General features: G+C 37.0%; 1 protein-coding gene across 4 annotated transcripts in view; it reads left to right on the top strand.

Moving 5' to 3' along the window:
• Positions 1–14043, top strand: part of IPO8 (importin 8) — a 48466-nt gene that overhangs the window by 6790 nt on the left and 27633 nt on the right. For 2 of the 4 annotated variants that reach the window (XM_042795271.1, XM_042795274.1), the window contains exons 2-9: positions 2512–2593; positions 4680–4836; positions 7046–7204; positions 8155–8311; positions 9288–9377; positions 10185–10279; positions 10866–10950; positions 13498–13632. In XM_042795271.1, coding sequence (XP_042651205.1) covers positions 2512–2593; positions 4680–4836; positions 7046–7204; positions 8155–8311; positions 9288–9377; positions 10185–10279; positions 10866–10950; positions 13498–13632 — 960 coding nt within the window. Of the gene's footprint in view, positions 1–2511; positions 2594–4679; positions 4837–5711; positions 5793–7045; positions 7205–8154; positions 8312–9287; positions 9378–10184; positions 10280–10865; positions 10951–13497; positions 13633–14043 lie in introns of those variants that run through there. The other 2 variants (XM_032986125.2, XM_042795272.1) reach the window with 2 other exon arrangements.

The raw sequence follows: 14043 nt of genomic DNA, 5'->3' as shown, positions 1-14043 counted from the left end.
CACCCAAAGATCACAATTAGCGTGACAGCTAAACCAATGAGAATGTGCTGGTGTAGGAAAAATGCTGCAGCCTGCAGCTTTCTAAAAAGTCCTCTGTTCTAAAAATTGCAAGCGGCATGTAGTTTTCGCGACTGGGTTTGTGGCTGCACAAGTGAGCAGGATGGTATTTGAGCTTCACATGCAACAGAGTTGGGTGTCTTGTTTCTGAAACGGGCACACAATCTCTGTTGATCTCTACAGCTTTTGTGGTTTTGATAGTGAATAGAAAACGAAGCCGTGTAAAAGTGTGAATTATGGTAATGACAATAGTACAGAGTAGAAGGATTCAGTGGGAGTTTGATCTGTGTCCCTGCAATCTCTTTAAGAGGTATTGGTGTCTAAAGTGTAAAGAAACTCTCATGGCAGTGTGCTGGTTAGGGATGGGGCCCCCTCTGAGTCACTGCGAGTACCTTCTGCGTAACATGTCTTTTGTCCCTGCAGGCGCTGGTTGAGAGGATTTGCTGTGCAGGCCAAATAACCGTATTTGTGTATAACCTGGCAAATCTTCAGGGAAAGCAGTTGCACACCAGCACAAGTGGTACCAATAAAGCTTCCTGGGGTAGTGATGACTTTAATGTAGATTCAGTAAAAGCTGTTTGCACAGAGAAGGGGAAGTAATTTATACTGTTCTCACTGTGTCCACCCTAAATGTGATGCTGGTGGGATTACTACAGGAAAACACCAACAGCAAAATAACCCCCAAAAAGTTTGCATTCTTAATCAATGTGTTTATAATAGTAAAAGCTGTGTGTAGATTGGATCCAAGAGCAGCATACTGGCACTGTTTAGAAGAAAAAGAATGATTAGAGTTCGCTCACATTTTTGGTTTTCTGTGCTGCTGGGATTCCTCGTGCTTTCCTTATCTCCCTTGGAGTTGGGTGGGGAGTGCTGGAGGATGCTGCAGCCCCCATCAGAACCCACCAGCGTTATAGAGATTCTGTCTGGTAGCAACTGAAGGGCAAGCTTTGCACTCCAGGATACTCAAAAGGTGATTTTTGGAATCCAGTATGCTTCAACCAGTTGATGTTGAAAGCTGGTATTTCAGCATGTCTGCAGATAAATGGAGTTCCTGTGCTGTCACAGCTTTTACTTAATTTTGAGCATTTCTTAGGGATAATTAAAGTTTACAGAGAAGGGAATTGCAGGAGAGCATGCTTTTGATTTGCCATTACTGCTTCTTTTTGAGATCTCAGATTACTCTATAAACATCAAATGAGTCTCTGAACACAAAGTAGGTTAGAATTACACTATCATTATAATGAGTAAAATGAGGGCCAGAAAGTTAAGTGATTCGGTAAAATTATTGAATGATAGTGTTGTCATGCAACTGTTACACTTGGGCATCATGAAAGCAATGTAATTTTACTCATTGTGGAAATGTTAGATCAAAGAACCGGGTAAGTGAAGAGCGGAACGTACCTTTTATTTCACAGCTTTCGACTGAGGCAGAATTTACGGGAGGGTATAGTATGTTTGTACTTAAAGCTCAGCTCTAGAAACAACCGCAGAACTGCCAGGCATAATCTAGTTGGAAAGAAATACTATAAGAGGTGAAATAAAGCTTCTGCCATCTAACCCAAAGAAACATCTGTCTTTGAACATAAAACACGTGAATCTGAGTGATGAAAGATCTGACCCACGAGTAACTACTGATGTTGCCAAGGCTTAGCAGTAACTGCACCATGCTGAGTCAATGATTCTTCACGTTGGAGGACCCCTGTTGAATGACAGCAGTATAATGCTATCAGATTTTCACATCTCTTAAATCTGTTGTCCTTTGCTCAGAAGTTCAGTGAGCATTGTTTTCCCTTTGAAATTCTTCAGCTGCATGGCTGATGTAGTGTTTGAAAAGTTCCCAGGAAGGCTGTGGGTTTTGAAATATTATCTGTCTATGCTTGATTTTAATTAAAAATTATTATTCCACTGTGTTTCCTCAGTTTTTATTTTTCTGTTTGGATGTGCTATACATCTAGTTCGTTAAAAGGTAGCTGTATAATATATGGCTATTGCAGATGATGTTTACACTTGAAAATAATTTTAAATAATTTTCTTAATCTCTTCAAAATTCAGTATTGCTATTATACCACAGTCTGTTTTGCAAATAAATGGTATGTATTGAAGCATGTCAATATCCATTTGACTTATGAGGCTAAGTTAAATAATTCAAAGACAGATCTGTAGTACTTCTCATTATGCATTCTCAGAATTATTTAAATATTCATTATCACTAATCTAATAGAGAGTCTTGTCTCATTACTTACTCCACCCATGTGCCGTTATATGCTCAGCTTTTACAAGTAATTATTTGGATTGCTGCACATCTGGGTAAATCCAAATGCTAAAGCCTTTTGTACTTCATGAGGAGAATCAAAGAACAGGACAATATCCTTAGTTTGTATTTCTTATTCAGCTTTTGGTATTACAGTCTTCCTTAGACAGTGATGTCTAAACTGTGTTTTATATGTATTCCAGTCCTATAAGATCATCAATTTTGCTCCAAGTCTACTGCAAATCATAGTATCAGATCAAGTTGAATTTCCAGTGCGTCAAGCAGGTGAGATGAATTCCTAGTTTCATTTTCTTTCTACTGAAAGTCTGTTAGTTATTTCGACAAGTATTGAGCTGTTGCGATGTAAGTAAGTTTGCGTTTGTTCTGCATGTAGAAAAGAAAAGGACCTATCTTTGCATTTTCTTTCCCACATGAGGGTCAGAGGAAACCATGGGTATAGATTAGAGTTCTGCTTTGGCTTCCCTGTGTTTGTAGTGATCCCTACTGGATTGCTGTGATACTGATACGAAAAAAGAATGATTTCTGCTCAAAACTGAGTACCCAGGGAGCCTTAGATATTCTTTCTTCTGGTGGTGAAGAAGTAGCAATGCCAAGACAAGTGGGAATTTAAAAAAGTGGGTCTCATTCAAATCCCTTTTCCTGGAAAAAATGAAAGTTTCTGAAAAATGAAGAAACCCCATAGTCCCCCAGGTCAAGGGTAGCCACATATGCTTAGTCAGTATCTATGGTGTCTGCTCACAAAAGTAGATGTGAAAGAAGGTCACATCGCTAAGTTATGAATTTATAGTCTGAACATGTCTAGAAAGATTGCCCAGCTGTGTGTGAGAGTTCAGATATGGTGATGCAGGTAACTTTAGGATATACATTTGTGTATGATCAGATTCTAAATTCTCCTAATCTATTTTAACTACTCTTATACAATATTTTTGACAAATACAGAAAATATTCAGCTTTTTAAAGAAACTGATGAATACTGTTTTGTTCACAGCTCTGTTGAATGAACAGCATTTCCCATAGAAGCACTGTTGGGTTTTTTTGTACGGATCCTATTAATCCCCTGAGTGTGTTGGGGTATGCTGACATATGCTGTTTGTCATGCTGGCGTTTATTTTTTCAAAGATAATCCAACTTTTAATGCTACTGTTAAACCATTCTGTAGTAAAGTTTGATGCTTAATCTAGACTCTATAAGGTCATTTTTATAAATCAATCTCTCATTTCAGTATCATTTGGGAAAAAATATGCAGAACATCATTTTTTAAATTTTTGTTTATTTTTTACAGAGTAGGGGTATAAAATAATTGAGCACATTTAAATGCATTTACATTTGCAAGTCAATAGATTTCCCTAGGAATTTTTTAAAAAGCCAAGTATTTGTATAACAACAAGATCTAGGGGCAAAGTAAATTAAATTCTTGAGCTGGTCTTTCTGGACCTGTTTCTTGTCTGAATATACTGGCACGTCATACACAAAGAACTGTTTTTCCTCTTGCTCCTATAAAATATTTTACAAGCTATACGTTTTCATATTTTGTAATTTGTCATCACCAAGAAAAATGATTGTACCCAAATTTATCTTATTTATACTTTAAAACTCTAGCTAGTAATCAACCAAAATAGTACAGGGATAGTAGTTTATTAAGAACATTCCTTTAATGTCTTACACCATATTTGCTATGTTTCCTAAAGAATGCCTACAGGCGTTTTAGTACTAAGGCATAAATGCTGCTTTATTTTCAGTTGAAGATTAACTTTATTTTTCATGGTTTTTCGTGTGAAGCAGAAGGGAACAATTCTAAGGGATTATGGGAAATCCTAATAGTGAGATAAAGCTTAGGGAATTCACAACAAACATTTCTGTCTGAATAGAAGGGAGGCCACGTGCCAGTTTCATACTGGGCATTTCCCCAAGCAGAGTGTCCCATCTGTGTGTGCAATGATTTGTTTACATGAGCCTTCCAACACTTCACTTACTAAGCTTGAATAGTTGTTTTAGGGATGAGTAAATATTCAGATAAGTAGATTTTTGTTTGCTTATTTAGAATGATGGAATATTATGTCCATACAGAAGACTGCCGTAATAAAGCATGTACCCCAGTAGAAGCTGACTGAAATACCATCCTGTTCTGTTTAGGACCAGGCACTTGAGCTTGATCATGTGTGGAATCATTAAAAAAATTGTTTCCTGACTCAGCTGTGCTTAGTGCCTGTAATTGTTAAGAGCTCATGCAGTGGTTTTCGGTTGTCTTTTGAACTCTTTGTTCTACTTTCAACTGTACTACATGTTGAACACAGAGTAATGTGGAGATATGTTAGAATTAAATTACTATTTCCTCAATATTTATACTTAGCTGCCATTTACCTGAAGAACATGGTGACACAATACTGGCCGGACCGTGAACCACCTCCTGGAGAAGCAGTATTTCCATTCAATATTCATGAAAATGATCGTCAGCAGATTCGTGATAACATTGTAGAAGGAATAATTCGTTCTCCTGACTTAGTGAGGTACCTTACGTTGTGTAGAGATATTTCTATAGCTCAGGTTTTCAGACCCACCAGTCTGGATGTAGTTAATGTGAGATCTTAGTTTTGGGGGGATGAAGCAAGTGCTTGTTTTGAAAATGTAATAATAATCAAATTTAACATATTTATGTGCAGTTGTTTTTCAGGAATGCAGTAACCTGCCTAAGGGCCTTATGATGTGATTTATCCTCTTATGGTGTTGTTTAAAGTGTCTTATAACACTTGTTGTAGTGACAGCCTGTCTGTTTGGCTGATTCAGGACTGATAGTATAGAGGGCTATCTTCAATACAGAATTAACCATCTTGAGAAGTCCTGCCCAAGATCTGCTTGCTTTTTTCTAGTAAACCTTCTCTCAATTACTTCTGCAATTTTTATATGTAATGCCAGTATTTAAATATGTATTAGCATTCTTGGTTATAACATGATAAAAGAATGAAGAAATTCTCTTCTTTTTTTTACTGGAAGAATATTTAAGATTCACAGGCATACTACAGTCTATGTTCATCACTCTAATTCAGGTGACGTTGATAGGATGGGATTAGGCTGTAGCATATAGATGTTGATCTTTGAAAAACAGAAGGAATTTTTCCTCTTCTCTCCTCCTCCTCTCCACCATTTAGGTGCCCGAAGATATATTTTTTTGTCAGTAGTTATATCCAGAAGAGGAGTGATTGACTACAGGTTGAAACTGGGATTAGAGAAAACACTTTAGAAAAATAATGAAGCACCAGAATGCATTAGACTGCTATAGCATTGCTGTCACTGAGGGTCTTTATGAACCTGCCAGGAGTGCTTAGGGTATAAATGGTCCTGTACTGAGACAAGAAAATTAACTAAATCATCATTTCTAATTCAGTTTTTCTAACACACTCTGATGTACATGATTAGTATCTCCTCTGAAAGAGACAGCTGCTTCTTGACAAGGTTGTGCTACAAGGTAAGGAGGATGGTGTTGCTTCTGTGATGATAATGTAATAAAGGCATGTAGTTTCCCCTGCCATCATGTCATAAATACCAAGGCTAAGTTTATACAAAATAACACAAAATAATCTAAGTTTGAAGAGTTCTTCGCAAGCTAGTTCAGGCGTCATTTCATAACCTGATACTCAAAATGTCCCGATGTTACAGTGACAGTCTACTAAAAGGAGTGTTGAAAACCCTGCGACAATCACCTGGCATAAAGTACAGGGTTTCTAAATACTGGCTAAACTTGTAGATTTGTCAGAAATTTAAAAAGTCAAAGAAGCTTTACCAGAACTAGTCTGATGTTGTAATACTGAATTTTTCACTGTTTGCTTGTGAGAACAAGGGGGGAGGAGGAACCAAATTGGCAACAAGCACAAACTCGAAAGGCTTGAGGGGGAAGGTAAGTTTGTACAAAGCTAAAAGGATCAGTAGGCGGAGGGCTCCTTATTGAACCACTTTGTAATAGTGGCTCCTTGTGTAATGGGCTGCAAGAGGATACCCAAGGAAAACTAAATCTAGAACCAACGTTTTCTGCAGACTTTTAAAATTATGATTATTCCTTAGTGGAGCCAGGAGTATTTATTTACAACTTCCTATTCAGTGCCGCTCAACTGTTTTAGTCACACCTCACTTTATTCAATTAACAGTCCTGGCTTGCCTCACCGTTGTGAGTGGCATCTAAAAGTGTGTGGGGAGAGGAAGAGTAAGGTGTTTTTACCTAGGTGGTTCTGCCATATGCTTCGGAGGTTGAGTGCTGTTTGAAAAGATCCCAGGAAAATTGTAATTTCGTGGGGAACCTCTGGCTTGGATCATAACCCAGGCCAGTATTGTTTAATAAAAATGAACAGAATTGTGGTTTTGAGGTTGATTTCAGCCTCATAGGTGTGTAGAAGTATAAACATTCATTTTCAAAGTACAGACCTAGCAGGTCTCATGAGCAATTGTTTTCAAATATTGTGTGATGGGTGTGGAGAGGGAGAAGGAAGGGAGAAAAGTACCTAAAGTGTTCTGAAATTGATTTCTTCCTTAAAGTTAAATCCCTAGGGATTTTTTTTTCTTACTTTGCCACTTCTCAGAACTCTTTCAATGATGTCAAAATGTGTGTGATACTTAATGTAATATGTATATTGTGGCCAATAAACCAAGATTTGGGATCTAATCTTTAATAGTAAACACTATGCCATGATCTTATTTACTTATATTTCTTTTTCCCTCTTGCCATAGAGCCCAGCTGACAATGTGCCTCCGTGCTATCATTAAACATGACTTTCCCGGCCATTGGACAGCCGTGGTAGACAAGATAGGCTACTACTTGCAGTCTCAGAACAGTGGGAGTTGGCTTGGGAGCCTCCTGTGCCTGTATCAGCTGGTGAAGACTTATGAGTAAGTTGATGTCCATCAGTAGATGAGGAACCAGTACTTCTAGTCTCAGCTGATTACTGAGAATGACATTGTTAAGAGCACTGGCAGTTCTACAAGGAATTCAGATAGAAAATGGGAATTAATTATTGTCATATGCTTTCTTTCCTTCAAATAAATGAAAACTATTCATCATCTTTATATCATCAGTGAATTGAAAGCAGAGATGCCAGCAATAATCTATATGAATTTACTGACATTTTTTTCTTGAGGCTATGTACTTTTGATCTGATTTAACCCATCTGTGAAAAATTTCTTAAACGTTTGTAACTTCTTTTGTTTGAAGATTCCCAAATGCTGGATATATGAATGCAAATTATTTTCTATTTTTATGTCATGAATACAATACTGTCATTGTCATATACTATTGCGTATTGCTACCTGTAACATCCTCCTGATAGCCTAAATCTACAAAGTATGATTTTGGAGAAGTGTAATGGGCACTCTCAGTCATTTTTTAAAAAAAAATCTGTTGTTAGAAACACAAGGATAAACCACACAAAAGAAATGAAAAGGGAGAAAAAGAGAATCTTTTTCAAACAAAGCAATTGTCTCTCCCTTTAATGGCTGTTCAGCACCCAACTGGGGTTTGGCATTGATATAAACGTCAGAGAAATTCAAGTCCCTGCTGCTGTGAGCTGACAATTCAGTAGTAAAAAAAAATTAGTTCTTCCTCCCAATAGCTGCATTTATATAAGGTAACGTTTGTTGTTTTTCGTTTCTCTATTTATAGGTTAGCAAATTTGCACAAAATGTTGAGGTGGGGGCTAGAGGAGGGGAGTGTGAATGAGTGAGTGCTGGATATTAATTTTTTTTTTTTTTTTTAGGGTACAGAAATTAAATTGCTGGTGGGGAATAGGCATTAGACTCTCCCATGTATAGATCCTGGACCAACATTTTTGTTTCCTTTGCAGATACAAAAAAGCAGAGGAGCGAGATCCTCTCATAGCAGCAATGCAAATATTTTTGCCTCGGATTCAGCAGCAGATGATCCAGCTTCTGCCTGATAACTCCCATTACTCTGTACTGCTTCAGAAACAAATCTTAAAAATCTTCTATGCTCTTGTTCAGGTTGGCATCTGTGTAGAGGAAAACAAAACTTTTACTTTGCTGGGCACAACCACTCCCTTCACTATACTCATGGGTGTGATTGAATAAGAATACAAATTTGGATGTGAAAAGTCAAAAGTCATGTACAATAAACAGCTTTTATAAAATATGATCTTTATAGATTTTTTCCTACTTAAAAACTGGTCACATGATCCCCCAGATTAAATTTTTAATGAACATTGGTACTTCTGCACATCCTATCTGTAAGCTTACTGGAGAAATGTTCCTCTTTTATAAAGTCATACCTAACTTTATATAGACTTTACAGGTATCTAGACTGTGCTAATTGGTCTCTGAGTGCCAGTAGTGGATATTGTAGTACAGTTGTCAAATAGTCAGTAGGTGGCATTTCTCATTATCTTCTGAAGATCTGGCAGAAATTCTTTATCAAGGCACATGCAAACAAGGCAAGGTCCTACATAAGAGGCAGCCTGAAAATTCTTACTGGGGTTTAAAAAAGTTAAAATAGTTAGTTATTAGATGGGGAGAGGATTAAAAAGATCCCGAGATCCTATTTTACTTTTCAATAGCTTGCCTGAATACTGTCACTTTACTTTAGATTTTGTGGAGAAGTAAGATTTACTAGGTAGTAGCTAGGTAGTAAGTAGGAGTACATTTCACTTCCTAAAATGCTATTGGTTTATCCAAACCCTGTAACATAGAGATTACTAACATAGACACTACTGTGGTCCCTGAAAGTTAGCTAGGCTATTGTGAAGAAGAGGAAGAAACAAAGAGAGTTAGCAAGTTCTCAGACCAAGGAACTTTCCTGTGTAAATTATACTAAGAAGGATGTAATTCTAGTAGTATTGATATCTAACCTAATTAGTTTTAATTAAAACCTCATCTTCATCAGAATGTAACTACTATAGAAACATCTTCTACCTTTTCTGGAGAAAATTAGTATTTCATGACTGTGTCTTTTTTCTTATTTCAGTATGCTTTGCCACTCCAGTTGGTGAATAACCAGACTATGACTCAGTGGATGGAGATCTTCCGTACTATCATTGATAGAAACGTACCTCCGGTAAATTTTAGTTTTGTAAAGACCTCTGATACTTCTGTGTTGGCATTTGAGGAACAGTCAGTGTGAAGATTTTCTCAGTGTTCTTTTTTTTAAGATGTCATCTATTTAAGATTTTTATCCTTGGAATAAGTGGTGTTTCTGACAAACACAAGAAGTTCACGCAAGTTGTCAGAATCTCGTTGTCTGAGGTAGTGACACCGTGTAAACTCCAATCTGGGATATTTTTGAAGTTTCGAAATATTTTAGCCATTTTCTCTCAGGCAAGAATCAAAAGCTCATCACAAACCCATCATTTGTCTCTGTTCCTCTTTCTTTCATCTGTCCTTCATATTTCTTGAAGAACAAGATAAAAATAGTAATTAAATTCTTGTTTGTGTGTGTACAATGTTAACTGGCATTTCCTAAGTTTTTTAGAAATTTATTTCACAACCTTAACATTCTTTTAATAGCTTTTGCATTAGTATATGGTTAGAGGGTACACACTTGGAGGAGTTAGTACCATGCTTAATTTTGAAGCCGGAGTGCACACCACTGTGTAGTATTCAAGTATACGTGAGAGTTTTCATTTTTTAACTATGCATAATTTTGAAAATGAAGGTACAGGCATTGTACAAGTATTGCATCTATACAGTTATATTGACTAATTAAGATATTTGAAAGTTCCTGAATGTTATATAACTGTTAACAGAACCAAAGTTTTACTCGATACTCTACATTTGTATTAGTTTACTCAGCAAGGAATGTTTGAAGCATCATTTCTCTCAACAGTGCATACAGCTAATTTAAAATAAATGTTTTTATTTATAGGAGACTTTGCAAATTGATGAAGATGATAGACCAGAGCTGGTGTGGTGGAAATGCAAGAAGTGGGCATTGCATATTGTAGCTCGTCTTTTTGAACGGTAACAAACTGATAAAAAACTAAATTTGGGTTACAAATCTGAAACGTTACTTGAGGTGCAATTAGACAAGGCAGTTTAGTCAATTTAACAGGTCATGTTCACCAGAGAGGTATTCCTGCTGCTGTCTGCCTTGCACTGTCACAGCCACTGGTCTGAGCTCTTAGTGAAATGGTTTGACGCTCTAAGATGGCAAGAAACTAGCCCCACAGGAAAACTACGGGGTTTTTTGTTGTTTTGTTTGTTTGTTTGTTTTTTTTTACTGCATCAAGCTACAGGTGCTTTATTCTCAAATATAAAGGCAGAGAAAGATTTGGAAAGAAATCCATAAACATGGAAGTTACAGAGCTTGTGACAAAAAGGCAGCTCTATTTATTTGACTATAGTATTGTACTATATTATAATCTAAGAAAAGAAAAGGGAAGTGGGGCATTACGTAGGAAATAATGGCTTAGAAGGAACCTGTGGGAAGGGATTCCTTTGGGGATGGAAGACTACTCAGGGTCCTTTGTGTTTTAGAAAGTACCGGGTTTTCCTGACACACTAGACTTCTCACAGTGTAAATGTCTGTGTCCTCTTCTTTTTAAAGGTATGGAAGTCCTGGAAATGTAACTAAAGAATACTTTGAATTCTCAGACTTTTTTTTAAAAACCTATGCTGTGGGCATACAACAGGTAAGTACAGTGCATTTGTTTCTGAATTAGATCTTTTTGTCTGAACAAATGTATTGCTTTTCAGCAGTGTTCTTGTATAGGAGTTCATGGATTAAATGAAAATGGTCAGGCAGGTTTTCCTTTTAGTGATTGAGAAGTTCTTTAGAACTCAGTGCCATACGACTGAGTAACAGAAACTTTCAGCAATTCAAAAAACCCTGCCGGAAAATTTTCGGAAAAGGCAATTGATAAAAAGGTGTTATCATCATGTATAAACATTCTAGATATAGCTGAGAGAAAAAACTATTGATGCAGAGGCCTCATGTCATAGAAGGGTGTATTTTCAGGCCAGTCTTTAGTAAGTGCTTTTGCTGCAAACAACTTAGGCGCAGTAATCCAATGATACTGGTTCATTTCAGGAAGATTCAGGCAGATTAGAAGGTGTCTGGAGAACAGCAGTAGAAGTTATTTTATACCCGAAAAGCATATTTTATGAAAATATAGCATAAATTCACAGTTGGCAAGGACATTCTTTTTGTTGGGGAATGCTAGTTATTTGTGATTAACATGGTGTTGTGGGAGACAGTTCAATTCTGATAAAGTTGCGTAGAAGAAAGGCAGTTCCTGTCAGAGTTTTCTGTGGTTTTCTGCCATCTCAAATGTGGACCCCTGGGAACATGGGCTTCCAGGCTTGGTCCAGCATCTCCCTGGTGTGGTGGAATGGATATAGCGATTGGGCATCTGAAAGCCCTCAGAGTGCTGGCTCCCAAGCTTGGATGTTTTTGGCACAGCTCCTCCTGTTTCTCATTCAGCCTACCATATACTAGATGACTAGGAGCAGTAGTTCCCAGGCTTTTGGTGCAGCTAAAGCTTTGAGTGTCCAGGCTTTTGGGTTACATATTTCAGACAGGCTCCTAGGGTGCCAGGAGAATGCAGTACACTCTCCTGCTCATGTGTCTGGGCTCTGAATTCCCTTTGGCCTGTAAACTTTAAAAAACACCTGGGAATGCTGTTTTTCAAGTGTCAAGTGTTTGGATAATGTGTAGTTCCAGAATATGTGTCGTCTCAGCATGCTGCCAGATGAAATATCCCTGACAGGGCATGTGGAGGCTTCTTACAGTTTACATTTCCAGTCTTCGATGCAGGGCGCCAGGCTGTTGTCACTTCAAGTCAAATTTGAACTAGATTTCAAAATACCGGGATTGTCTGCAAAACAAAATTACTTTTTTTCATTCAGTTTGTGACAACAGAGTAGTTTATTCATTAGCATATTAATTCTGTGTAAATATGTAAATGTTAAAGACTAAGGAGAAAAATGGTTGTGGTAAGGCTGTAAGCATTAAATGAAAAGTGAAACAGTCTAGTATCTATTCTAAACTCCTTGCAGTGTTTAACTCCTGAGTGGAAAAATAGATTCCCATTAGCAGTTGTCATCTGAAATACTTAAAGTTTGTCTGTTAAGAGGTTAGGCTATGTAGTAGAGGGAGTAGTTTAGCTTTCAAGATAAACGGACTGGACAATCTGCACATTTCTTCAATTTCTGGCTCTTAAATGCTGATTTGTCACATTTCCTTGCAGAGTTAATAAGAATTCTATTGTGGCTATTTCATTACTAAGCCTTCATTACTTATTCATCAGTTGTGAAGTGCTGACATCGTGCTAGAAGCGATATGAGATACAGACAATTCTTGTCCAAGGACTATATCGTATAAAAGACTTAAGTTCGGACTTAGTACTCCTAATGAAGGAGTTACATTCAAAATAACTTTTCTTATAATGTTGTGAAGGATTATGAAGCAGAATTGTCCTGAAAATATGTAACACAGTATTTTGTTATGCACTGCCCGTGATTTTTATTGTTACTCATGTACATGCCAATTCTTCACACTTACTAACACTTAATAGTTCATCTGCCATTGGTGCAGATCAGTGGCTTTGTACTGTAGGTTTTTCTTAATAGAGCAAGCCTTTGTATTAAGGAAGCTTTGTGTGATAGAGTTTGTGATAGCATGCTAGGTGATACTATCTGATGGTTACAACAGGTAATTGAAGTTAAGGGTTTTGAATCTCTTCCGATTGCCAGATTTAGGTGCTAACCTATTTTTCTTTTCTAGTTTATTTCTATTCTTATCACTGTTCTTCCAGAGTAATTTGTCGTCTTTAGGGGCCTGTCCTTAAAAAAATGGACACAGACACCCCTAACAGATTTAGAAGCCAAGCAGTTTGAAAATCTCACTGTGCCTTTTCCTTATCTATTCCAGATTTTACTGAGGCCTGTGTAAACTGTGAGCCTGTGAATATTGAAGTATAACTTTGGTTTACAATCACAAGTGAACATATGGTGGGGCTAGCTGTAAAGGTAGACCTGTACATAAATGCTCGCAGCATTAGATCCTTAATATTTAAATGATTTCTGATTTTTAGTTCAAAGGCATTACAGTGAGTACTAACACTAGTAAAACTGTTTAATCTGTCCAGGTACATTCACTGATGAGGTGCACTGCATGCCTATGCATGAGAGAGGATTTTCAGTCTTCATTTAAAAATACCAATTTGTCATTTCCATAGGTTCTCTTAAGAATCTTAGACCAATATAGGCAAAAAGACTATGTTGCACCACGTGTTCTTCAGCAAACATTAAATTATCTGAACCAAGGTGTTATTCACTCTGTAACATGGAAGCAAATGAAGCCACACATACAGGTTAGTGCATAAAACCCAGTTATAAACACTGCATGTCATCAGAGTGATTAAAAAAAAAAAACCTCACCAGTGTTGCAATTTTAAAGAAGGTTTAATGAATCTTTCATGCAGCAATTGATCTGAGCAAAAAATAGCATTTCTACATGAATGTGGTGGGTTTTATTCAGTATTATGACTTCCTTTTATTGCACATATTGTTAATTCTATTAAATACTCTGTTCCATAAGTTCTTTATTTTTATTTTTGAAGTCTGCCAGACAGTTATGACGTTTTGAATTTTATTATTTGCTAGTGTTCAGAATTGTCTATAGAGTTGGAAATTCATAATTGATTGTAGTATAAAGATAGTGGGCAAAGAGAAGATGAACTATGAGGAACTGAACTCTGTTTTAAGGACATATTTTAGAAGTG

This window comes from Tyto alba, unplaced genomic scaffold (genome assembly GCF_018691265.1).
Source record: "Tyto alba isolate M040663 unplaced genomic scaffold, T.alba_DEE_v4.0 Super-Scaffold_21, whole genome shotgun sequence".
Taxonomy (NCBI): Eukaryota; Metazoa; Chordata; class Aves; order Strigiformes; family Tytonidae; genus Tyto; species Tyto alba.
This window is presented reverse-complemented; position numbering and strand designations above follow the sequence as displayed.